The sequence below is a fragment of the Puntigrus tetrazona genome, unplaced genomic scaffold (assembly GCF_018831695.1).
Source record: "Puntigrus tetrazona isolate hp1 unplaced genomic scaffold, ASM1883169v1 S000000397, whole genome shotgun sequence".
NCBI lineage: Eukaryota > Metazoa > Chordata > Actinopteri > Cypriniformes > Cyprinidae > Puntigrus > Puntigrus tetrazona.
The window spans coordinates 697,501-722,500 of record NW_025048050.1 but is presented as its reverse complement, the minus strand read 5'-3'; the positions used below and the strand labels follow the sequence as shown (position 1 = coordinate 722,500).

At 36.8% G+C, this 25,000-nt stretch overlaps 3 protein-coding genes across 12 annotated transcripts in view; 2 read left to right on the top strand and 1 right to left on the bottom strand.

The window, feature by feature from the left end:
• The window catches only part of ccar2 (cell cycle and apoptosis regulator 2), a 13,088-nt gene extending 8,666 nt beyond the window's left edge, over positions 1-4,422 (top strand). For all 9 annotated transcript variants that reach the window (XM_043231616.1, XM_043231613.1, XM_043231615.1 and 6 more), the window contains 7 exons: positions 268-390; positions 1,334-1,537; positions 1,612-1,758; positions 2,713-2,821; positions 2,903-3,091; positions 4,036-4,208; positions 4,310-4,422. In XM_043231616.1, coding sequence (XP_043087551.1) covers positions 268-390; positions 1,334-1,537; positions 1,612-1,758; positions 2,713-2,821; positions 2,903-3,091; positions 4,036-4,208; positions 4,310-4,351 — 987 coding nt within the window. In that variant the 3' untranslated portion in view covers positions 4,352-4,422. The remainder of the gene's footprint in view (positions 1-267; positions 391-1,333; positions 1,538-1,611; positions 1,759-2,712; positions 2,822-2,902; positions 3,092-4,035; positions 4,209-4,309) is intronic.
• A 1,922-nt stretch (positions 4,423-6,344) lies between these two features.
• Positions 6,345-16,155, top strand: erap1a (endoplasmic reticulum aminopeptidase 1a). 2 transcript variants are annotated; one of them, XM_043231606.1, is made up of 18 exons: positions 6,345-7,225; positions 7,331-7,469; positions 7,901-8,035; positions 8,125-8,245; positions 8,955-9,109; positions 9,764-9,877; positions 9,962-10,093; positions 10,843-10,974; positions 11,056-11,139; positions 11,368-11,525; positions 11,923-12,011; positions 12,096-12,279; positions 13,019-13,175; positions 13,945-14,129; positions 14,214-14,375; positions 14,609-14,749; positions 14,856-14,937; positions 15,608-16,155. In XM_043231606.1, the coding sequence occupies exons 1-18, from the start codon at positions 6,738-6,740 to the stop codon at positions 15,755-15,757; spliced, it is 2,808 nt and encodes a 935-aa protein (XP_043087541.1). In that variant the 5' UTR covers positions 6,345-6,737; the 3' UTR covers positions 15,758-16,155. The 2 variants fall into 2 exon arrangements, with proteins under 2 accessions (XP_043087541.1, XP_043087540.1); XM_043231605.1 differs by having other exon boundaries at positions 11,365-11,525.
• A 770-nt stretch (positions 16,156-16,925) lies between these two features.
• Positions 16,926-25,000, bottom strand: part of oclna (occludin a) — an 8,695-nt gene continuing 620 nt past the window's right edge. Inside the window, exons 3-9 of the mRNA XM_043231637.1 lie at positions 23,426-24,080; positions 22,311-22,478; positions 20,185-20,312; positions 18,813-18,995; positions 18,567-18,738; positions 17,705-17,746; positions 16,926-17,618 (exon numbers count right to left, since the gene is read on the bottom strand). Of these exons, the coding sequence (XP_043087572.1) occupies positions 17,520-17,618; positions 17,705-17,746; positions 18,567-18,738; positions 18,813-18,995; positions 20,185-20,312; positions 22,311-22,478; positions 23,426-24,080 (1,447 nt within the window). The 3' untranslated portion in view covers positions 16,926-17,519. The remainder of the gene's footprint in view (positions 17,619-17,704; positions 17,747-18,566; positions 18,739-18,812; positions 18,996-20,184; positions 20,313-22,310; positions 22,479-23,425; positions 24,081-25,000) is intronic.

The window sequence follows — 25,000 nt, the reverse complement described above, 5'->3', positions numbered from 1 at the left end:
TATATAATTTGTATATAATTAAATTTAGTGATTTTGGTCCCAAATTTGTATTGATTTTACTGCTAGTTTACTGTATGATTATTTTATTTTTGGGTGTAATATGTTACTTTATTCTGCTATCCTCGCTTACGTCAGCGAACTACATTGTCCTGGAAAAACAGCTAGAAATGACATCTGGCGTCAGAATAACTCTAGGTTTTTGACTGTGTGTTGTAAGTCGGCTCGCTCACGATGTAGTCTGTATTGTTGTCTCTCTGCTGCCGTCAGGTGAGTTTGATGGCGGAGATGTTCAGCGAGATGCTTCAGAGGGACTTTGGGCTTGAGCTGTATCAGTGTCTGAGCCGTCTGCCGCAGGGCCCCGGAGACAAAGAGGACAGCAGCGCTCAAACGGTACACAAACGATTCATTACATCCAAAATTCGTTTCGTTTTCATAACACGTGTGTACTGGGTTCATTTATTACGCCTATATAAATGCAAACACATGCATGTGTATATATATATATTTAAGAAAAACACGCTATGTTGACATATGAAATATACATTTATATAAAATATAATAATATAAATGTGTATAATATTTTGAGACGTGTGTCTTTTATATGCATAATAAATATACACATTATTACACGTATTATATAATCAACAACTTTTATTTGGGATGTGATTATTTGACAGCACTATATTATAGTTTTAATAATATTTTAAAATTAGTTTTCATTTGAATATTGTCATTTTAATTTTAGATAAAGTTATATTAATTTGGTAGTGTTTTTGCCATTATTATTGATATTATTTTTATTATTTAAAGATAAAGTTTTCATTCTTTTGTCAGTTTTAGTTTATTTTAAATGAGATGGCTTGGAATTAATTACACATTTATTTCAAGTAACAAAGTTTATATATTATATGCAGTATATATATATATATATATATATATATATATATATATATATATATATATATATATATATATATATATATATACTGTTGTATATATAGTTTTATATATTATATAATTGTATTTTCAGTTTTAAGTTTCATTTTAGTGAAAAGTTAGTATATATATTTATATATATATATATATATATATATATATATATGCATAATTTTGTGAAGTCCACTTTTAATATGCAATAATATTTATTTGACCAAAAGCAATTATTAAACAGAATTAAATAGACTGCTGTGCCTTTAAAGTTTTCTTTATAAATGTAATTTACCTCTGTTACGATCGTCAGACTAATAAATATGTGTTGATATGTAAATGTTGGCGGTCTAATGCTGTTAAATGATTGTTAATGTAATTCTTGCACGCTTTTTCGTTTGTAAAGGAGGACGAGCCCAAAAAACCAGACAAACAGACAGCAAAAAAGAAAGGACTGATCGACGCAAAGAAGAGAAAACTCAAAGAGAAGGACGGAGAGAGAGAGACAGAAGACGCCGCGGCGCCGGACGAGACCGAGCATCTAAAAGAGAGCAGAAGTCAAAGCGCAGGAGGAGACGGGAAGAGCGGCGGCGTCTCGGACAAAGACGGCGTAAGAAAGCTCTTTTCTCCTCTGCGTCCCGTCTAGCGGTTCTCCTCCAAACCTCTCTGTGTCTGTGCTTGAAGGAACGTCCTCTGGGCTGGACGCCTGAGCTTCCCCGCAAAGTGCTGCTCTCCTGGGCCTTCTTCGACCGTCAGCTGACAGGAAGTCTTCGAGAGGCAGACCTGCTCAACATCCTGCTGTCTCTCGGCCTGTTTCTCAGTCCTGCTCAGGTTTCGCTTCTTCCGAAATGTTTTTATAGAGCTCTACAAAATAAAAGCTTGAGGGTTTAACGTGGTGTAGCACGCTTAATAAAGGACATAAGGCACGCATACATATCGGAGTTGTACTTTTATTGTTGATCTGTAAAATAAAATAATAATTATTTATTAATAAATTGTTATTAAATACTTTATTTATTTTACAGAAAAATAATGTGATTGAAATAGTGGTATGTTCCTTTATTGATTTGTTAACTTTTACTTTCTGTTTACTAGAATTCAAATCATAACATAGAATATGAATATTTGCTTATTATTGTTATTATTAATTGCTCATTTTTATTTTACAGCACAGTAATATTATTGCAATATTATATACATACATAAAAATGTGTAATAATAAAATAAAAATATTATTATTATTAATTAATAATAATAATAATAATAATAATAATAATAATAATACTTATCACAGGAGTATTATTGCATTATTTAAATATTTTAATTATATTTTAATTGAATAATATTTGATAATAATAATCATAGTCATCATCATAATCATTATTGTAGTTTTTATTGTCATATTTTTGTTTTTTTTTTTTTTTATATGTATAAATGAAATAGTTTAATCCAGCAAGTGAAATATTTTATAGTGAAATATTTGTATTTTGTACTTATTATGTTGAGAGTTCAAACCTGTGTATGACGACATTTACTTGAAGACCAAATGAAATTAAGTCTTGTTTTCTGGGAAAAAAAAAGGATTGTTTAATCCGAAGTTAATTTTTTGTCCATATTGATGTTGCAAATATAAACCCATTATTCAAAATGTTTCATATCAGACTTAATATCACAGATAATTTAGCTTCTTAAGTGATTTTGGTCTAAGAATGTTTATATATTTGTACAAAGACACATCTTTTTGATGCCATTTTTTCAGTGCATCTGATGTCCGTCTCTCTTCAGGCGCAGGACCTGGTCAGGAAGGCTGCGGTCGGTGGGCTTTGCCTCTACAGAAACCTGTGCGCTCGCTGGTCAGACGGCGACGGGACGGACTCAGGCGTCACCGCCGAGGGTGCGTGTGCCGAAAACCGCGCGAATCTAATAAAGCGCGACACGCCTTTTTTAATAAACAATGCCACTGTGCTCCTCCCAGGAAACAAAGCCATGCTGCCCGGCCAGGCGTGCAAAGAGAGAGCGTCCGCCCGGCGCACCGGAAACACAGACCTGGTGCACTACAGAGGGAACGTCATTAACTTACCGAACCTCCTGCAGACGCTGGAGAGCAGCAAAGCCGGCCAGCGGGAACTAGAGAAGTGTGTGTCCTCCCTGCAGGCCAGACTCGGTGAGACCGGCGCGCTTTAGGGGAACACTTCACACAAATATACTAAAAGTGTGCCCGTCCTCAGGACGTCCGGGGGGGAGCCGAGTTTGTTTGGAGAATCGTTTGCTAGGCAGTGAATGGGTGCCGTCGGAATGAGCGTCCGAACAGCTGATAAATGCAGTCCGGTCCATCACTTGACATCTGGAGAAGGCAAAAGCTGCGCGTTTGTACCAAACCAATCCATCATTAAGATGTTTTTTAACTTTTTCAGCTAGTCCGTAGTCGATAATAACGCTTCCTCCGGTGAAAAGGTCCTTCGTTTAGAGCTGTTTTGGCTTGGAAAGATGACTTTTTTACAGAAAACTATTTATCTGTGGACGGAGGACTTTTTCCAGTTTGCGAAAGCTTTCGAGTCTCAGATACAAAAAAATGCTATTTTCTTTGAAGAAGATAAAAACAACTGACTAGTCAGGTGGTCACAGAACAAAGATTTCACGCTGTTGAGTTCCCAGCATGCATTGCAGCACGAGTTAAACGACTTCATTTAAACTCTTTGGGGTGTTTTATCATTACCGTTAGTTATTTGTTGTATTGTGATTTGTCGGTTGTCACCGTCCTTGAAGTTGTCGTGTCGAGTTTTGAGGTCTAGACTATGTGTGTCCCTTTCTGGATATCTTAGTTTTGTAAGTTGTCTCACAAACAAAGACAGTGTCGTCTACTTATTAGACAGACTTATCCACTGATGTCTTGTAATTCGAATAAATAAGTCACAAAGGCCTCCTCCATGCGAAAAATTTGAAAAAAAGCGTGTTGTCTTCTCAAGATGTTAACTGATGGATTGCTTGTGAATTATTGCGATGTCTTTATCAGCCGTTTGGTCTCTCGTTCTGACGGCACCCATTCACGGCAAAGGGTCGTAGTTCATGATGCTTCATCTGAGCGGTTGCGCGGGGTTTGTGATTCAGAGACGGCCGAAGCGAGGCAGGCGTCTAATGAACAGGAGCAGGGCCATCAGAAGGAGCTGAAGAGGAAGCTGGAGAAGGCCGAGATGCTCAACAAAACGTACGAGAAGAGCTTGAGAGAGAGCAGCGGTCAGATGATCTCGGTCATTGAGAAGATGCAGAGGATGGTTGAGCAGGTGACACCCTTAAACGTTCGCTTTATGCGCAATCTAGAAATTGTGTGTCCGTTTTGTGTGCTGTTATACTGTTACCAGCGTGCTGTGTTTTTACCTCTTAGACAACAGCCCTCGCAAATGCAGTAAAGGATGAGAAGGCGTAGAAGACAAAGAAAAGCTCATGGGATGATGATGCAATAGCGTTCGGACGGAGGATTATAAACCAACAAACAAACAAAAAAACCCTGCAAAACACCTTAGCTTTCGAGGTTTTTGTTTTTTGGCTAAAAAATGACGTCGTAGTAAGAAAGAACTGCATTCGTGGACGTCTGTAAATGTTTTTATTAACAAAAATGTTGCATTCACACGAAACTAACGTGCTTATTTATTTAGCGTTATTTAATTTTATTTGGTTGTTGAATTCTGGCAGCTATGAAAGTATGATCCTTCCACACAACTGACAATCTCATAAACGGAGATGCAGATTCTAGCCCTGCGTAATCAAAACTGTGTGATTATTTTTTACGTGTTCATTTGAAACTGCGTTTTAAACTGCGTATGTTCGACTGGTCAGGTTTTAAAGATTCAAGCATGCAACGCCTTCCTTTCTGTTAGAAACCATCCACCGCCATAAATACTCTGTGAGGACAGTCTAGGGTTTAGTCTAGACTAAAATGTCTAGTGAAAGATCAGTTATTTAATGGAAATAATGTCTGAATTGTTCCTTGAAAGTTAACCAGTCCAGGAAAACAGCTGATGAACTATTGGGAAAACGAATGCGTTTTAATCTAGTCAAGCAATTTAGTGAGGTTTGCAAACAAAAAGTTGTTTTGGATGTAATCGGTTTGTCTTTTTCTCAGGGACCATTTACATTTAGCCCGTTTTGAACAGTTGCATGTTTAACCGTCTTCCAGCAGAACTGAGTTACTCGGTAAAGTCGAAAACATGCCGTGTCGTATATGTTTTTCATCTTTTTTTTTTTTTATTTGTTCACAACTTGACTCGGCCAGTCTCCAATCACGATGTTTGAAAATTTATTTGTCATTTATTTTTGAGGAGCAGTCCCAACAGAAATAAAAGAGTTCAAAGTATACTCCTGACTCGGTCTTGAAATGTCTGTTTATTATGGTTTTATGGCGTGTTTGTAGCTCAAATGCTCAAATGCTCACATATATATATATATATATATATATATATATATATATATATATATATATATATATATATATATATATATATATATATATATATATATTCACGTTTTAGGCACTTTTTACACTGGTTTAGTTGCAATAATCACACACACGGCATTTAAATTTCGATTTTCTTTATTTAGTTTATTTTGCATGTGTCACTGATTTATAGGGCCCATAAGTTAGTTACAGTGCACACCTTTTCCCCAATTTTATCTTTTGTTAACAAATGTTTCTTTGTATTGCGTTTACCGGGAGATGAGTCTGCTCGGGGGGGCGCGGTCCGGTCCGTCAAAGATCTGCGTCCGGGCGGGTGACGTGAACTTATTTGATTTTGGTTCCGCCTGACCAAATCAACTACGGAGCGGACCTGGGGAGATCTGAAATTGATTATTTTTCGGTTTGATTAATTTGTGCTTGTTTCGTTAGGATAATTTTGTTGGTTGAGTTTATTTATGAATTGTTTATCAATGTTTATTTGTTAAACCACTTATTTATATTATAATATTGGTTTGGTTAAGTTTAATTGTTTGTTTCCTCCCCTGTGTAATTGGCAATGGTTTTACCTGCTTCTTTATAAGCCGAATTTACTTGAGTGGAAGGAGTCTCTGCCATGTCACTGATGATGAATGTGCTCCTGGTATATTAAGTTTTATTTATTTGATTTAGTTATGGCTTGTTTTCCTCTGGATATCAATAAAGTCCTCAATTGTGGAATGTTGGGCTTGTGAACTACTATTTGCCTTGACCTCTCGGTCCCTTACACCGACGTTAATAGTTCACGTATTTACAAACAGTACTGAGGCGAACGCTTATCTCATTAATTATTAATAAGGTAATTGATGCCGTCTTCCTGATTCGTCAAGGCACGCAGCCTAATTAATATTCAGCAGTCGGTTCTTCGCGCTGGGATTGGACAGCCACACGGCCGTTGTACGTAAAACCGCCAAAGCGTGACGTTACGTAATTAATATTCATGAGCGACAAGTTTTCATCAACGCGTTTAATCGCGAATATACATACCTTATATAAACAAGCATAGCGTTCTCGGTTTGCATAAAACCTCGCGTGTTATACAATCTGAGAGTAAAAACGAGTCATTTTACACGACAGGAAATGAGATTTTGAGAGACAGCTGCGTACTTTCGCTTTCATTTGACGTTACAGGTCGGACATCGCGCGCAGGTTCGTTCAAAACAAACGAAGCCTTCGGTATAGTGTAAAAAATTTGCTTTTTTTTTTTTCTCTGAGACGTCTTAGTATCGTAAACAGTGCTTATGTGTGACCAACTGACAAGCGCGCGTATCCAAAAGAAACAGTCGGGTACTGATACTAAACCTTTCTTCTGTTTTTCATCATGATCCTCTTCCGGTCTTGGTTTTTAAGCCGCATTACATTTGCGGTTTCGTTCTGTGGTCTTTTGGTCTGCAAACATGCAACGGCCGTCAACACAGACTCAAATGCCCAGCCTTTTCCCTGGGATAAGATAAGATTGCCAGAAACGGTGAAACCCCAGCACTACGAGCTCCTCCTACACCCCAACTTGACCTCCCTGACCTTCTCGGGAGTCGTCCAGATCCTCACAGAGGTGGAGCGGGACACCAGAGCCATCGTCCTCCACGCCAAAAACCTGCAGATCTCCAAAGCCCAGCTCCTGGGCTCCAGACGTCCCCGGGATCTGCAACTCAGTGAGCTCGAAGCCCACGAACAGATAGCACTCTTTTCTGATGGCTTCACGTTTGAGAAAGGAAGCCACGTGGTGCTTTTGGAGTTCCACGCCAACTTATCAGACAGCTTTCATGGCTTTTATAAAGGCAGCTATACCACGAACGGCGGAGAGGTCAGGTGAGGCAACCACCGCGTTGTTTAAACGCTAGATGATGTGTTCAAAGGTTTGACTGTATGAAAGTGGCTTTGAAGAAAACCCGATGATGGTTTTTCTCCCTACAGGATGTTGGCGTCCACTCAGTTTGAGCCGACACACGCACGAGCGGCCTTCCCTTGTTTCGACGAACCTGCATTTAAAGCCAACTTCACCATCCGCGTGCGCCGAGAATCCAGGCACATTTCCATATCCAACATGCCCAAGGTGCGCCATTGTATTCCGTTAAATATCTGGGTTTGACCTTTGTGGCATCAGTGTAATTCATGAAAAAGCGCACAACTGGGAAGAAAAAAGGGAATCTCGCACCTCAGAAACGTGCGATTTTATGATTTTAAAACCGCATTTGATAACATTTTCGCAACATCATGTAAAAGATTCCGTGCCGTTGTCTTTAACCATGTAATAACAAGGTCAAAGTTGACCCGCAGACATCAAAATCATAAGTTTAACACACATCAAAGTGTCAAAACTGCATGTTTATTGTCTTGAACGAGGCACAAAAGATCAATTAAAAAACCGCAGGTAACCCAGTTGAGCAGCATAATTAATAATTACTCAGTCTGCAATGTCATTCGCTTTTTCTCAGTGTATATTTCATGTAAATGTAAACTAATGCGAGGGATGTCTTTCCGTAGCTGAGGACTGTAGAGATGGCCGACGGGCTGCTGGAGGATCAGTTTGGCACGACGGTGAAGATGAGCACCTACCTGGTGGCCTTCATCGTTTCCGACTTCCGGTCCATCAGCCGACGAAGCCAGCACGGAGTCGAGGCAAGTAGACGGCGCGACTCAAAAGTATCACACACGCACTTTATAAGACACCCATGCCTCATCACGCTGTCCGTCGACTCCCGATGCAGATGTCAGTGTATACCGTTCCAGAGAAGATCAGTCAGGCAGAATACGCTCTCAACACCGCCGTCACGCTGCTGGACTTTTATGAGGATTATTTTGACATCCCGTATCCACTTCCCAAACACGGTGAGTGTGAAAGCTCATCTGCTGAACATGGCTGCATGCTTCAGAGGCTGTCTGTAGCGTATCGGTAACACTACAATAAGATTAATTCGTTAAAATGGGTTATTTACAATTATTGACATGAACTAAGAATGAGCAATACCATAGTACTTATTAATCATTTAGTGATGCATTATTAAAATCATTAGTTAATTAGTAACAATGCTAAGCCTCCAAAATAAGTTTTAATACAATGTGTGTACTGTGTGCAGTTGTTGCATATATATATATATATAATTTATTTATTTATTTTGAAAATATTTGCATGTATAATATATATTATAAATGTATTTAATATATATATATATGTATATATTTTGAAAATATTTGCATGTATAATATATATTATAAATGTATTTAATATATAAAAAATACTATATGTATATTGAAAATATTTGCATGTATAATGTATTTATAATATTTAATATATAAAAATAGTTTCTTCATTATTAAATATATAAATGCATGTGTATTTATATGCATAATAAATATATGCAATACACACACATACTAAGTAAAAAAAAATCTTATTTTGAATTAAAACTGATCTATATAGTGTATTATAATACTTATCAGCCATGAAATAATTGGAAACTGATCAGTGTATATATTTGGGTTTTTAGAAGCTATTTTATAATATCTATAATTATGTATAATTAACCTTTATTTGCAGATCTTGCGGCGATCCCAGATTTCCAGTCGGGTGCTATGGAGAACTGGGGTCTGTCGACTTACAGAGAGTCCGGTTTGCTCTTTGACCCTGACAAATCTTCTTCCTCGGACAAACTGGGAATCACCAAAGTCATTGCCCATGAATTAGCCCATCAGGTTGATATTTATATCGCTAATACCAAGTAATGAATAATACTGTAAAGCTGCTTTGCAACGATTTGTATCATAAAAAGCGCTATACAAATAATGCTGAATTGATTTGGATTGAAATGAATAATGAACAGCCACAAAATGAATGGTTTATGACCATCTGCGCATTATTCTGCTTAGTGTTAACAAACAATAAACACAATGTTTTATATAGAGTTTATAAATACTGGCATTCAAACGTTTGGGATGGGTAAAAAAATGTTTTTTAAAGAAGTCTTTTATGCTCTCATGCAAAAATACAAAAAAAAAAAAACAAATTAATAAGGGTGTTCTGTATTAATATACTTTAAAATGATTAATTTCTGTTATGTAAAGCTGATTTTTCAACATCGTTACGCTTCAGGATTACATGAAATTATTCCAATATGTCGTGCCGCTTAACAGTTTTACTGAATTCTTTGAAGTTATAGAACGTTACAGCATTTATTAAAAGTCTTTATGCAATTTAACGCGTCCTTGATAAATAATAGTATTCATTTATTTTTAAAAAAGAGATTTTTTTTTTTTTTTGTTTGTTTTTTTTCCCCAAAATGATGCAGTGATGCAAAATAGTATTATTACGAATGATCCGTCTAATGTAGCTACGAATCTGTTTTCCAGTGGTTTGGAAACCTGGTCACCATGCAGTGGTGGAACGACCTGTGGTTAAACGAAGGCTTTGCCAAGTTCATGGAGTACGTGTCTGTCAGCATCACCCACCCCGAGCTGCAAGTGGTGAGACCAATCAGTACAGATAGCACTCGAGGTTGTAATTATAAGTGGCACTAGTGATCTGATTCGGAGGGCCTCTGTTTTTAGGATGATTATTTCCTGGAGAAGTGCTTCACCGCTATGTCGGTGGACTCTTTAACCTCCTCGCACCCCGTTTCCTCTCCAGTGGAGAATCCTGCGGAGATCGGCGAGATGTTTGATGACGTTTCCTACCGGAAGGTAGGCGGAGCGCTTTATATCTCTCTAGGGTCCTTGTAGTCGTCTTTCCCTGATTGGTGTCGTGTTGCAAAACTTTATTTCTCTTTGTAATTCGGTGACTATTTCTCATTCGGTCGTAAGTGCGCATGCAAAGTTTTGTCTGATATATGAGTTTGGAAAGCATTTACAAATTCTGGTGACCATTTTGTTTCCACGCACCAAAAATCAGCACCTTAAACAGCAAAGAGTCGAGTAAAAATGACTATAATATGAAATGAATGATAACTTACAAGCATTCCAGACTCAAAAAGCGAACTTGTCTACTGAATCATGCATGGAGAATTTGAAGAATTTGAGAAGTTTCTCAGTGCAAAAAATAAGTGAAATTATGTTTTCTGGTTATTAGTTATTCAGATCTCAATTACTAGTCGGTAGCTGCACTGAAAATAAATGTAAGATATCAATTTTAACCTCACGGGGGTTTGAGACGCAGACAGTACAGAAAGCAATAAATACAATTTTAGCCATTTGCAAATAACCACTGCAAGCGACCGTAACCAAAATAAAATCTGATCAATTTTAAACAAAATATGTGGGTAAAACTGAAATGTTTTACGTTCAAAATGTATGATAATTTATATATTTTTAGTCCTTTTATTGTTTTCATTCATGCATTTACTTAATGTGGCCCCCAACACACATAAAGTAGCCCTATTTTAATTTTTCACATTTCTTTTAATATACCTGCTTCCACTTTACGATCTCTGAAGGGCGCGTGTATCCTGAACATGCTGAGGGACTTCCTGACCCCTGAAGCTTTCAAGTACGGTATCATACACTACCTGAAGACACACAGCTACCAGAACACAGTGAACGCTCATCTCTGGGAGAGCCTTACCGGCGTAAGTCACCGCGTGTCCCCCCGGTCCTTGAAGTAGTTTAATCCATTGCTCTAGAGGCCAGATGCATTTCTGTCTTTTCAGATCTGCACTTCTGATGAACTGCGTTCGGGGAGAGTGAAAGTTGATGGGTTCTGTTCCAAAAACAGGGCTGAGTCTCCAGCCTCTGTGAGTAGTTACAAATTAATCTACATTTAATTACAATATTTAAATTGCATGTTAATCTATTAGGATATTTTATTGTTTTTTATTAATTAAATGTGTATTTATAATAAGTGAAGCTCTTGTGTTTTTTGACAAATGCGCCTTTAACGTGTTAATTAATTCATGTCATTAGAAATAAGCCAAATAATGGTCCTGCATAAACGAATGTACTAAAAGATTGTGTTCTAGCAGAAATGGTTCGTGGAGGACAGTGTTGATGTTCGAGCCATTATGGACACCTGGACTCTACAGGAAGGGTTTCCTTTAATCACCGTGGAGGTCAAAGGTCAAGAGGTCACCCTCAAACAGGAGCGCTTCCTTAGAGAAGCAAACTCTTCAAAGACGTCAAAGTATGTACTTGCTGTGGAATACGAAACGTATGCATAACATACATTTTTTTTTAAATAGCATATGAAACGGTCTGTAAAAGTCAATTTAAAATTTTACGTTATGGCATTCTGATTAAATAAGATGATGATGAAAGAAAAGCATGGATGATATTATATATTTTTCACCTCAAAGGCAAAATTCAGTGTATCGCATTGTGGCATACAAAGATGTTTTTGTATGCTTTGGTATTGTTTAGTAGCATCTTGTTTTTATATATATATATATATTTAAAAACTAAAATTAAAAACACCAAATTTTTTTTTTTTAATAGATTATTGTTAACACTAGCTCTTATGAAAACGGAAACTTTGCCTGCTTGTTGCTCTTTTTAATATTTGTTTATTTAATTTCTCACAGTGCATCGAGCTTCCTGTGGCAGGTCCCTTTGACATACATGACCAGTCACAACGGTGCAGTGCAGCGTTTTTTGCTGAGAAGTGAAAAAGGTGTGTGTGTGTGAGCTACCAGTTATTAAACCAAACCAACACACTCGCCCTCTCTTATACTGAACTCTGACTGTGTGTCTGCAGATGTGTTGTACCTTCCAGAGAAAGTGGACTGGATTAAATTTAACGTAGACCTGCGGGGGTATTATATTGTACATTATGAGTCGGGAGGCTGGGACGCTCTGATCAGCCAACTCCGGCAAAACCACAGTGTGTTTAGCAGCAACGACAGAGCCAGTCTGATCCACGACATCTTCCAGCTGGTCAGGTGAGCTGAAGAGTAGTACTAAAAAGGTTATCTCAGGACGTACAAGATGTAGGTGATTTTGTTTCATCGTGGGAAACAGATTTGGACAAATCACTTGCTTACAAGTGAATGGGTGCCGTCAGAATGAGAGTCCAAACAGCTGATAAAAACATCACGATACTCCACGCCATCATTTAACATATCTCAAAGTTTAAAGCTGTGCGTTTGTAAGAAACAAACCCATTATTAGGAAGTTTTAACTTTAGTGGTCCATAAATATTAGTCCATGATCTATAATGATGCAGCCTTCATGGGTAAAATCCACCTGGGAAAGGATTTGCTGCTTCCAGGACTCACTGATGGACTAGAAAGGTGTGGACTATTGTGGTGCTTTTATGGATTTATTATGGATTGTTTGGATTTCATTCTGACGGCACCCATTCACTGCAGAGGATGTGAGCAAGTGATGGAATGCTACACATAGACATACATCTAAAATCTAAATCAAGTGTCATTTACGGTAAAAAGATGCAGAAAGGCACTTTTCAAGCAAATCATTTGGTGAAAAGACGTTTATGGCATCATATATTCACTAATAATCACCAAAATAAGACTTCGGATATGGAGAAAAGCAAACGTTCCAGCAGTATTTGAGCACAAACAATACTTGATTTGACTATTTCATCATTTAAAGTCTTGTTGCTGTCATAGCGACCAGTTTCTTTTTGCTCTCAATCAAATTTATTTGTCTTTTCTTCAGCATTGAGAAAATCCCACTGGACAAAGCTCTGAATCTGAGTTTGTACCTCAGTAAAGAGTCAGAGATCATGCCGGTGACGCAGGGCTTTAATGAGCTGGTGCCGCTTTACAAACTCATGGAGAAGAGAAACATGGAGGAACTGGAGAACCAGATGAAGGTTGTGGTTGCAATCATGATGAAATCTAATCTAAAGACACGTGCAAGAGTTACTTTCTCAGTTTAGATAATGCATTTAAAATCTTATGGTGTCCTTTTCTCAAACAGCTGGCCTGGGTCAGATAGCAGCATCGGAATATTTATTATATTTATAAGGACCTGAGATTTCAGCAGTGCAGGAAAAAAACAGATGAATCACAGAATCCAGTCAAAATGGAAGTTGCTTTATAACGGGCTGTGCAAAATTAAATAAAAAAAATTATAAATGAATATAATCAAAGGTCTTCACTCCAACCTGACAGATAAGTCTAGTTTAATTTGAAGAAATGTTGACAAATGTTTTATATAATATTTATTATACAGTTCATTAATCCATGTTTTGTGCAGCACTTTGTTACTGAAAAATTGAGAGATTATAACATTTTTAAAGCTTTATTAATTTGATGACCACCATCTTTATGAATGAGGTGTTTTAAACATCCGTTTTGATCAGTACAATTTATAAATAAATGTTTATAGTTCTAATTTTTACTGATCAAAAAAGGATGAAAATGTTACTTAATTAGACCATCTTATTTACTTTAATTAATATATATATATATATATATATATATATATATATATATATATATATATATATATATATATATATATATATATATATAAAACTGAGGAGATTTGTTACTTATTTGATTGTTTTTTTGGTTTTTTTTGTAAAATACAGAATTTGGTTAAACATAATTTGGTGAATTTTTTTTTTGTTTCAACAGGGTCATTTAGTGAAGTTATTCCAGCCGCTGATTGAGCGCCAGAGCTGGTCTGACGACGGCTCTGTGTCCGAGCGGATGCTCAGGAATTATCTGCTGTTGTTTGCCTGCGTCCGCCGTTACCCGTCCTGCATCAGCACCGCCTCTCAACTCTTCCGCCAGTGGAAAGAATCTGATGGCAAAATGCGGTGAGTTCATTTGATTCAAGTAGCATCCACTTACCGCATGCAGTTTTCGTGCTGCATTCCACAGACGTGTGTTGTTTGCTTCAGGCTGCCCACCGACGTCAGTTTGGTGGTCTACACTGAAGGGGCTCGTACAGATGAAGGCTGGGACTTCCTGTTGGAGAAATACAAGCGGTCCGTCTCGCCATCTGAGAAGTGGATGATTAAAGCCGCCCTCTCGTACAGTCCATTAGCTCACAAGCTCCAGTGGTGAGTCTGGATTCACGACGTCACATGACATTTTCATAGTTCGAACCTCACATGGCTAATGGTGCGTGACTCATTAAGGAAGGTCAAACTGTTGGGCATTTTTCCCCGAAAAGATCTTGAAAGTCATTAAAACGCAAAAAGCGTGATTCATATCTCACCTTTTCAATCGGTAACAAACATCTTGCGTCATTAAACCTCTCCACGGTGTGTTTGTCTTTTCTCGTTCTGCCTAGGCTTTTGGAAAGAAGCGTTGAAGGAGAGATCATAAAAACCCAAGACCTGCCATCGCTTATCATCAGCGTCAGTAAAAACCCAAAAGGGTTTAAGCTCGCCTGGGACTTCCTGAAAACCAACTGGGGGAAATTTGTGAAAAAGTGTGCCTCTGAGAATCACATTTCTGTTTTATGTTGCGTGTGACACACATCAGCATGTCAGTATGTGAATATTAGTGGCGCATTAAATGCATATCCTCCTTTTTAGGTTTGATCTCGGTTCGTCTGCAATATCTCGCATGGCTGTCGGCGTGACCGATCAGTATTCCACCAGAGAAATGCTCGATGAGGTACTTTAGATCCGATTCTTTTAAAAGTATGCATGCAAACTAATATTGAACTATACTTCTACATTAGTCAATGTTAATGTTAGTAGCCTAAGTTAATGCATTTTTAATTAACATATGGACATACATAACATATATTATTTATTTATTTTTTTTTGCAACAGGATAATGTAATTGAGACCTTTTTTTGCTTTTTCTGGCCATTTAAAATTTTATATCTCACAAATCTAGGTGTTTGCCTTTTTAATTTTTCAATTCTGAGATGGCATCTCACACTTTCTCTCAAAATTGCAAAACATTAAACAATTCTGCAAAGAAAAGCCTGAATTGTGAGAAGAAAGTTAAATGTTTTCATTCCACATCGTAAACAATTGCCAATTATATTTTTTTTACTAACATTAACAAAAAGTTTATAAATGCTTTACAAGTGTATTGCTCATTCTTAGTTCATGCTAGTCATGTTAAATTGCTGATATTGAACGTTTTTTTAAATCCCTTGTATGTTCATCTTTTGAGAAATATCATGCGCACACACACCTTCACGCTTCTGCGTTAGATGTTTAGGCTGCCAAGTTGCTGAGGTCACATGACTTTACATGAATCATAGGTGACAGCTTACTTCTGGTTAATGGCTTTTGTAAACAAACGTATTGCATTTTGGTGGTTCCTGTAGGTTCGTTCTTTCTTTGGGTCACTGGCGCAGGATCAGGGCTCTGGGCTCCGCAGCGTTCAACAGGCCCTGCAGAAAATCCAGCAGAACATTCGCTGGATGGACAGGAACGTCCCGCTGCTGAAAGCCTGGCTGGACAGAAACAGCCTGTGACGGAGTCCTGACAAACTCTCGAGACGCTTGAAAGCGTGTTTAACTGGGTGTGGGACTCAAGACTGCACCTAGTTTCTCCTTGGGTACGGTGCTTTACAAGGGCCATAACGCAGCAAGAACACGATGTCTGATATACAGAACACGAACGTTATTGAAATGCCTGCAAAAAAAAGAAGTGGCTAAAAAAGTTTAAGTATTAACGCTAAATAACAGCTTAGCGACACCAGCAATAGACTGAAATTAATTTTTACAGAAACGAGAAAACTGAACACGTGTTTGAATAAAGACTAATCCTAAAGGAAGTTATGTATATGTATGCTATTCCAAATCGTTGATAAAATATAAATGTGGCTTAATAACTTCCTACTTAATAAAAAATGCTCTTATTTGGGTTGTAATGGTTGGTATTTGGGCTGTTTTAAAAATATAAAACAACTTTGAAAACAATATAGCATAAAAATACATTTATATAACAATATATGTGTGTGTGTGTATATATGTGTGTGTGTGTATATATGTGTGTGTGTGTGTGTATAATGTGTGTGTAAAAATATATGTGTGTGTGTGTGTGTGTGTGTATGTATATATATGTGTGTGTATATATATATATACACACATATATATATATAGTCATGAAACGTGACTTAAAAAAAAATTGGGATCACTAAATACGACTAGGTTAGTATAATAAAATAATTTTCATTTTTGGTGAACTAGCCCTTTAAATTTGCTGAGGTAAATGTAATGTTACGTTATTTAGAGTTTACACACGCCGTTTAATTGACGTCTCCTCGCGGTTGAAACACGGAATAAGGATAACACGACGGTACTATCCGGTAAGTTGTCGTTTTCTTTATTTTAGCTCAGTTCTGATGTTCGTTCATTTTTGATTTCGCGTTGGAGCTAATAAGTGTTGAGGCGCTATCGGTCGGTCACCACACAAAACGGCATTTACCGTTATGAATTATTAGTATTTCTTCATGAAGTCTCGAATTTTAAAGCTCAGACTTTGTTTCACATCAAAAGTAATATCGAAATCGAGAACTCGATTGAATTCGAGACGGTTAACGGTCGTCTTTATTTCCGGTTGCATCACTAAACGAAACGCGAACAAAATTTTTGACTCCGAGGTTTTGTTTGTGTGTAATATTGAAGAAACCACAAACGCTAAATGTAAGTCGCATTTATTACGGCATTATAAAAATGATTTTATTAATAGTTGTCAAAAACATTGAAAGAAATCAAACACTTAAATTACATATTTACATACCAGCAAAAGTTTTTAAAACGGTATAAATACAGCTTAAAAAACTAACCTAACCTATTAAAAGGCTATCTGTAACCGATCACAGCTTGATTTATACACAACTGGTTATCAAGAGGTTAAACCACCCACCTGGTAAATTATTTGGCACAGTATTTTACCCACTAAAAGAAATTTCTGAATAACTACATAAAAGAAAGAAACAAACAAACAAACAAACAAACAAGCTGTACTGAAACACCAAGTTCTTGCTAATTCTGTAACAGCTAATTGAAAAAAAACAATGTCGCCATTAGTTAAACCTTATTTTCAAACCGGTTCAAAACTGCACCGAGTGTGAATACGAATTCAGGATGCCTTGAATATTTACACGCATTATCAATCAAACGTCCAGCTCACGAGTAGAAATGGCGACACATCTGGACAGACGCCGGCACATCTGTGCCCTCACAACGCCGTCCAGGAGCTCGCTCTTCTCGAATGCGATGGAGAGGATCTTCAGGATCTCCGGTCGTAGTCGCTCACCATTCTTTTGATGTGGTTGAGCTTGGCCTTCAGGTGCTTGCAGCGCTTCTTCTTCACCTGGTACTCGCCGCTCTGCAGAGACGGTGGGAAACGCATCAGATAACGTCCTCTACTGTTGTTCGTTTCTGTGAGAAATCTTGGATTCAGCTCATTCTTACCCTCTTTCTGTCCTTCAGCGCGTTGTACTCGTCCATGGCGTCCTGTTACGAGAGAATGACTGAAGTCAGCAACAAGCGCCGTGACTCAAATGGTTTTCCCATGCTAACGTTAATTATTTACAAATAATCCTGCGTAACCAACAGGAACCCTTCACCACAAGGAAGACAAGTCATGCACTGCGAAGCGAATCTTACAAAATTTCCCCAAATTGAAAAAAAAAAAAAAAAAAAATATATATATATATATATATATATATATATATATATATATATATATATATATATATATATATATATATATATTTATTTTTTTTTTCAAATTAGCATAATGAAAGTAAAAACAAACAATAGTATGAAATAAGCAATATTAAATAAGCCATAAAAGTTATTATTCAATTTGTGCATTAATAATAATAATAATAATAATAATAGTATTTAATGGTAATTTTAATCCATTCTAAAAAGAAATACAAATTTTAATGTATGGAGGACTATTATTTTAACATTGTATTTAAAATGTAAAAGGGAAATACACAAACATACACATACATTTACACAATAACAGTAATATATATGTTATATATAAAATATATTTCAGTACTAATTCTCAGTAATGGAATACATATAAAATTGGCATAAAGAGTTAAATATAATAAACTTTATAATAAATATAAATAAAAAACTAATTAAAAAAAAAAAATATATATATATATATATATATATATATATATATATATATATATATATATTTATTTATTTATTTATTTATTTATTTTTTTTATTATACATTATAAAAAGAAAAGAAAAAAAATACTTCTGGATTCTCAATAAATCATCTCCAAATGTTGAAGACTCTTCATACCAGGAACTGAGGACTGCCCTCCTGAAGCTCATCGAGCTCATGGTCCACTTCAGCCAGACGCTTGTTGATCTGGTCCATTTCTGCCTGGAGCTCCTTGTACTCCTGATGGTCTTGATCAAACAGGCGTTTGTAATCATCTCTCTCGTCATCATTAATAATGGCAGGGAATTCGCTGGAAAACAAAAGCACCTCCATCTCACCTGCGCTGCAGTAAACATCGTGAACTGACTTCGGTGTTGAGCTCACCTGGAGAAGTCGTCGTCGTCCAGCTCATCTCCAGAGGAGGCGTAGTCCGTGTCGTGATCTCGTCCGTCGGCGGTCCTCGGGCGTCCAGCGCGCCGTTTCTTGGGCCGTCCTACAGAGCTGTTCATCTCTGATCCGCTGCTCAGCGGCACTGAGCTCCGGACGGGCACCTCGTGCACCATCTCCCTGAACGACACAAATATAACCGACGCACGTTAAGACGCTACAGAACACCAGACATTGTTTTCATCGTTTCTGCTCTCTGTGCTACTTCTGAAAAGAACTACACGGCATTCATCACGCCGAGAGGAACACAGAAACTAGGAAGTGAAGTGAAAGAATGAGAAGACTTCCTTTATCTCATGCGGCGTCTGACGAGGCTTTATTTAGCTCTTCTGAACGACCTGTTCTGTAGCTCCGTCTGCTTTCATTCAATTCCTTTCAACCTACAGCAGTTTTCATTTGACACAGTTTCAAGTGTCCTGTTTTGAAGTGGTTATGAAGTCATACAGCATCAGTGAGATCTAACGAACTAAACTTAGAATTTTAAGTCAAGCTTAAAAACATACTTTAAACTGAAACAACGTAACTTATGCTTGTTTTAAAATTTTGGTTGTGATAAATCACAATAACTGTTTTACATATAAAAAAAAAAAAAAAAAAAAAAAAATATATATATATATATATATATATATATATATAGATTTTCTTTTTGAAAAAGAGGGAAAAAAAAAATTATATATATATATATATATATATATATATATATATATATATATATATATATATATATATATATATATATATATATATATATATATATATATATATATATATATATATATTTATAATTTTTATTTATTTTTTCCCTCATCTTTTTCAAAAGAAAAATCTAAAACTATTTCTTATAATTTTGCTAATAGCAATAATAATAATAATAATAATAATAGCACAATACAGCTCAGAACAGATTTGTTTAAAAAAAAAAAAATTTAATAATATAATTTTTAAATTCATATTAACATTTATGTTTAATAAATATTGTACTTTAATACAGAACATGAAATGTAGATAGATTTGAAAAAAAATAATTTTTACATGATCATACTTAGTGTTATGCTATTTTTATAATATTAATAATGTTTGAACTACAACAACAAATGTCTATTTTTGAAACGGTATCTCTATGAACTGGAATTTTATTTTTTATAAAAAAGTGACTTCGGAGTACACAATCTGAGCACAGAGATCAGAACACTTAAAACTGAGAATCAACAATCTGTCCTAAAAATCAGACTTGTAAACAGATCACAATCAGACGCAGAGTGTCGAAAGCCGAACTCGGTCACGTGCAGAAACTGAGGGCCGTACTCACACAGGACTCTCACTGTGGGGAGGTTTGTCGTAGTTAGTGCTGTTGTCATCCAACTCATTTCTAGACCCCCCAAACTTCACGGGGTAGTCAGCCAGCAGCGGCTCGGGTACTCCGTTCACATTATTCACCTGAGAGAGAAACACACAGCATTGAGACATTACTAACAGAAACATTCTCTTTATTGTTGTTATTGTAATATGAAAATAAATAAATAAATAATATATATATATATATATATATATATATATATATATATATATATATATATATATATATATATATATATATATATATATATATATATATATATATATATATATATATTTATTTATTTATTTATTTATTTTTTATTTTTTTCTGCTTGAAATAATAAATTGTCATTTATTTCAAATGTTATATTAAGCCTGCAGCTTACAAATTGCATTATTATTACTATTACACTAACAAACAAAAAAATTCTATATAAAAAAACGTTTACATTTTTCGACAGATTCGCTCAAACTGTGCCGTCAGTTTTCAGTGCTTGAGGTGAATTCTTTGGTGCTAACATGTTTCAACGCGTCTATCCTGAGGGAGTCAACAAAAACTACAGAAGTATCTTTTCCACATCTTTTCTAGCTACTTTTCTACGATCTGATTCGAGATGAAGCGCAGTCCTTTTGCTGCACATAGGTTCGAGTTTCTGGTTGAACCAGTTTGCCTCGCGCGTTTAACAAAATAGAAACGCACAAATATCCATGTTTGCTTAGAAACCCAAATGTCTCAATGTTCCTTGAAGAGCCGACGTTCTTCTTTTAATAAAAAAAAAAAACCTCTTAAAATATCAGATTTAAAACATTATACACCTGTATGCCATAAAAAGCGATCTATTTCCATTCATCCACTAAATATCTTTCAAAACAGCCCAAAATAAAAATGCAAAAAGATTTAGCAAATCTCTTTTTTTGCACGAAGAAAAGTCTCTTTAAGACCAGCGTTAACATGTTTAGCACATATATGTGAGTGAAACTCTGACAACAAACCACACCCAGAAACCAACGACGAACGCTTCCCTCCCCCAACCACCATCTCACACACACACACACACACACACACACACACACACACACACAAACAGGTCTTTCCACCTCCAGCACGGTAAAAGCTATAGAAAACCACAGGCCTCTATACTGAAAACCAGACAGACCATTCCTGTGAGAGATAAACAGGTTCATGCTGTGAGGAGGATGGAGGAAGTAAAATAACTCTTTGTTTGGCAACAAATGAGCGCAGGTGTAGAATTTAATCTGGAGCAGAACAGGCTGTCTGTATGGAAAAGACCAAATTATACGTCAAGTCACAGTAGAGGACTTCCATCCAGACAAAGGCTTATAGTAGAGAGACTTTTCTTTATGCAAAAAATGAGTTTTGCGTTTTTATTTTAGGCTGTTTTGAAAGATATTTAGTGGATGAATGGAAGTAGATCGCTTTTTATGGCATACAGGTGTATAATGTTTTAAATCTGGTATTTTAAGAGGGTTTTTTTTTATTAAAAGAACAACGTTGGCCTCAGATTTGCAGCATTTCTGCATTTTATGGCCTATAAATTAATACAAATTTTCAGTAAAGCAAGTAAAGTAGGATTTACTTTTGGGGGGGCGGGGCTCAGAAACTGCTAAATTTCACAAATAATTACAAAGAACCCACTTAATAAAACAAGAAATGTGTGCTCTAATCGTAAATATCAGAAATTGATGACATGAATTTTACATGACAATGAAATAGTAAATTAAAGTAAATTATAAATAGAAAAAAAAAAGCTATTACTGTTTTGCATTGATTTTTAGTTCATTTTAATTCATTCTTTCCAATAATGTCAATGACATTTCTAGGGCTGGAGATCACAGCATCCCTGATATTAGTTTTTCTCTTGAGAATCTAGCCCAGTATCTCACATTTAGGACGTTTAGGACATTTTTTTTTCCACCCAATGAGTTTTAGGAGAATCATTTGAGCCCAAAATGAGTTTATGACAGTTTAACGTCCTTTTTAATAACCATTTTATAAACTATAGTGAATAAACCGATCTTTTTTCCGTTTGACTGCACTTCAGCTAGCAATGCAAAGAACAATAACGTCATTCTCACCCAATCCTCTACATCCTGCGGTGAGTTTTGATCGTTAATTTCTTTGACGCGGCGCCACAGGATGTTGTCCTTCCCGTGATAATTGATCCTTTGACGGGTCTTGATGGCAAAGACCATGATGATGATGAGGGCTGCGGTGACGATGAAGCCCAAAACAAGAGCGATCGCCTGGAAGAATACAGAGTAAGCTCGATATTACAGCGCAGCCACTTAGGCCCCGTTTACACTAGTGTGTTTTCGTTTTGAAATGCTCAACTTTTCCTCCTATTTGCGACGGCCGTTTACACTACTCCGGCGTTTAAAAAAAAATGCTGCAGACCATTTTCTTAGAAAAATATGGGGTTGCGTTTTAGTGTAAATTGAGCCAAATGGAGGCTTATAATGGAGACCCATATATACCTCGACAACCGTGTAAACAATAACGTCATTGCGCGCTCTTGTAACCACAGAATATACACATGGACGCCTCATTAGCATGTATAGACACACATACATAGATGCCTCATTGGTTTCTAGGAGCGATATATTGTAGCCGTCTGACTTAACGTCATTCACCAAATCACTTAATATTGAAAAGATGCCACAATCCTTCACAGAACGGCTCAACAGTTTTGTGCCAGCCTACAGTATGGTAATTGACGTCAAATACACCGCTCTTGGCACGTAGTTGTGGCCGCCATGTTGGAATGGTGTATATGACATTATTCACCATTATTACCATCTTTCGAATATTATGAATGACGCAAAATCAAATCCCTACAATATAGCGGACAGCTTATGTATCGCAGGAATCAAATCTATCTATCTATCTATCTATCTATCTATCTATCTATGTCTGGCCAATAGGACGTCTATAAATGTCTATGGTTGCACTCATAGATATGTACAGGTAGATTCCCCATTCGATCGCTCCAAGTTCGTAGATACATCTGCGATCTAAATAATAGGAAATCTATCTATCTATCTATCTATCTATCTATCTATGGTTGTACCCGCATGAATGGTCATGCATTGTAGGTTGTGTAGTGTAAACAAGGACCGCTTTCAGTCTAAAGTGCCGTTTAAAAACAACACACGTGCCTAAAACTGACCATGATTTACAACCCCGTGCTCACCTCCTGAGGATCCACCACGCAATAGTGATACAAATACTGGTTCACGAACGCTCCCGACATCTGAGGCTGCTGGTAAGCGGCGCACATGGCGTAAACTTGATTGAACTGAACCGATCCGGACGTCTGGGCCATTGGGTACACCGTCACCAGATAGACGATGGTGGCGACTAACATGAGGAACGCCATGATGGCGCTGACGATGATGACGGCCAGGTAGAACTTCCTTCCCTGAGCCACTCTCTGGTGCGAGATGATCATGATGAAGATGACGAGCATAACGATGAAGGCGATGATGGCCATGGCGATCATGAAACCTTTCCCTTGCCTGGGGTCGTTCTGAGAGCCGAGGATCCCGTAACCGTATCCTCCGTATCCGCCCATTCCGTACCCGGTTCCTCCGAAGCCACCTCCGTAGTTACTGCCGTAGGAACCGCCGTAGGATCCTCCGTAGGAACCGCCGTAGGAACCGAACCCAGCCGCTCCTGCATCCGTGTCCCAGGCCAGAGTCGAGGCCACGCACACGAAGATGCCCACGCAGAAGATGACCGACATGACGCACATGATCTTTATGATGCCCGGCGGAGACGTCCAGCGGTAGAAATGCTGGAACTCGTCGTCGGGATAGTACGAATACGCAGGCTGTGGGGCAACATTACTGGAGAGAAAACGTGGAAAACGGATTCAGAAACGGCTTTTTTTTTTTCACACAAATGACACTGAAGCTCAAATCCCCAGGTTTAAAAACAAGTACACTTCCATGAAGTGCTCTATTTGCGTGCACTAACACTGTACTTAATATACTAAAATGTATTATTTAGTACTTCTTAAGATAAACTAAGTGCACTCCATTTTGAGACTCCATGAATATGAACTAAAATGCACTTTTAACATACTATCTGTACCACTTGTAGCACACTTCTTTCATACAATAGTACACTCAAGTACTAAATACATTTTTAAATACAAAGATAGCATTTTAATAAGTTCATTTTAGTTCACGTTCACGGCGTCTCAAAATAGCACAGCTGAGTACAAATAGATGACCTTAAGTTTATCTTAAGAAGTGCTAAAGAATCATTTTTAGTGTATTAAGTACACAATTAGTGCACTTTAATTACATTACGGAAGTGTACTTGTTTTTTTTACCTGGGTCTTTTCGCCGATTTGGAACTGTTGAAATCAATTAAACAAAGCAATCTTTTAAGGACACAATACAGTTATACAATAAATATTTTCACTTTTTACACCTCAGTATTTCCGAAATAATACGCTACACCAGATTACGCCTAAACCAGATTTCTAAAGCAGCACCAGACTTTCTTTTTTTATATATATATATATATATATATATATATATATATATATATATATATATATATATATTCAACTTTGCTTTGTATAATTGCATTTCAAGTGTGCTAGTGTGACCGGTTCGTTTATAAACAAGCAAAACATGATGCACATACACAATTATGAGGTATGGGCCAATAACTTGTCACAGGAAAAGCAAATTAATATTAAAAAAACAGCCTAATCAACCGAAACCGATACCAATACGGTCACTGGAATGAACAC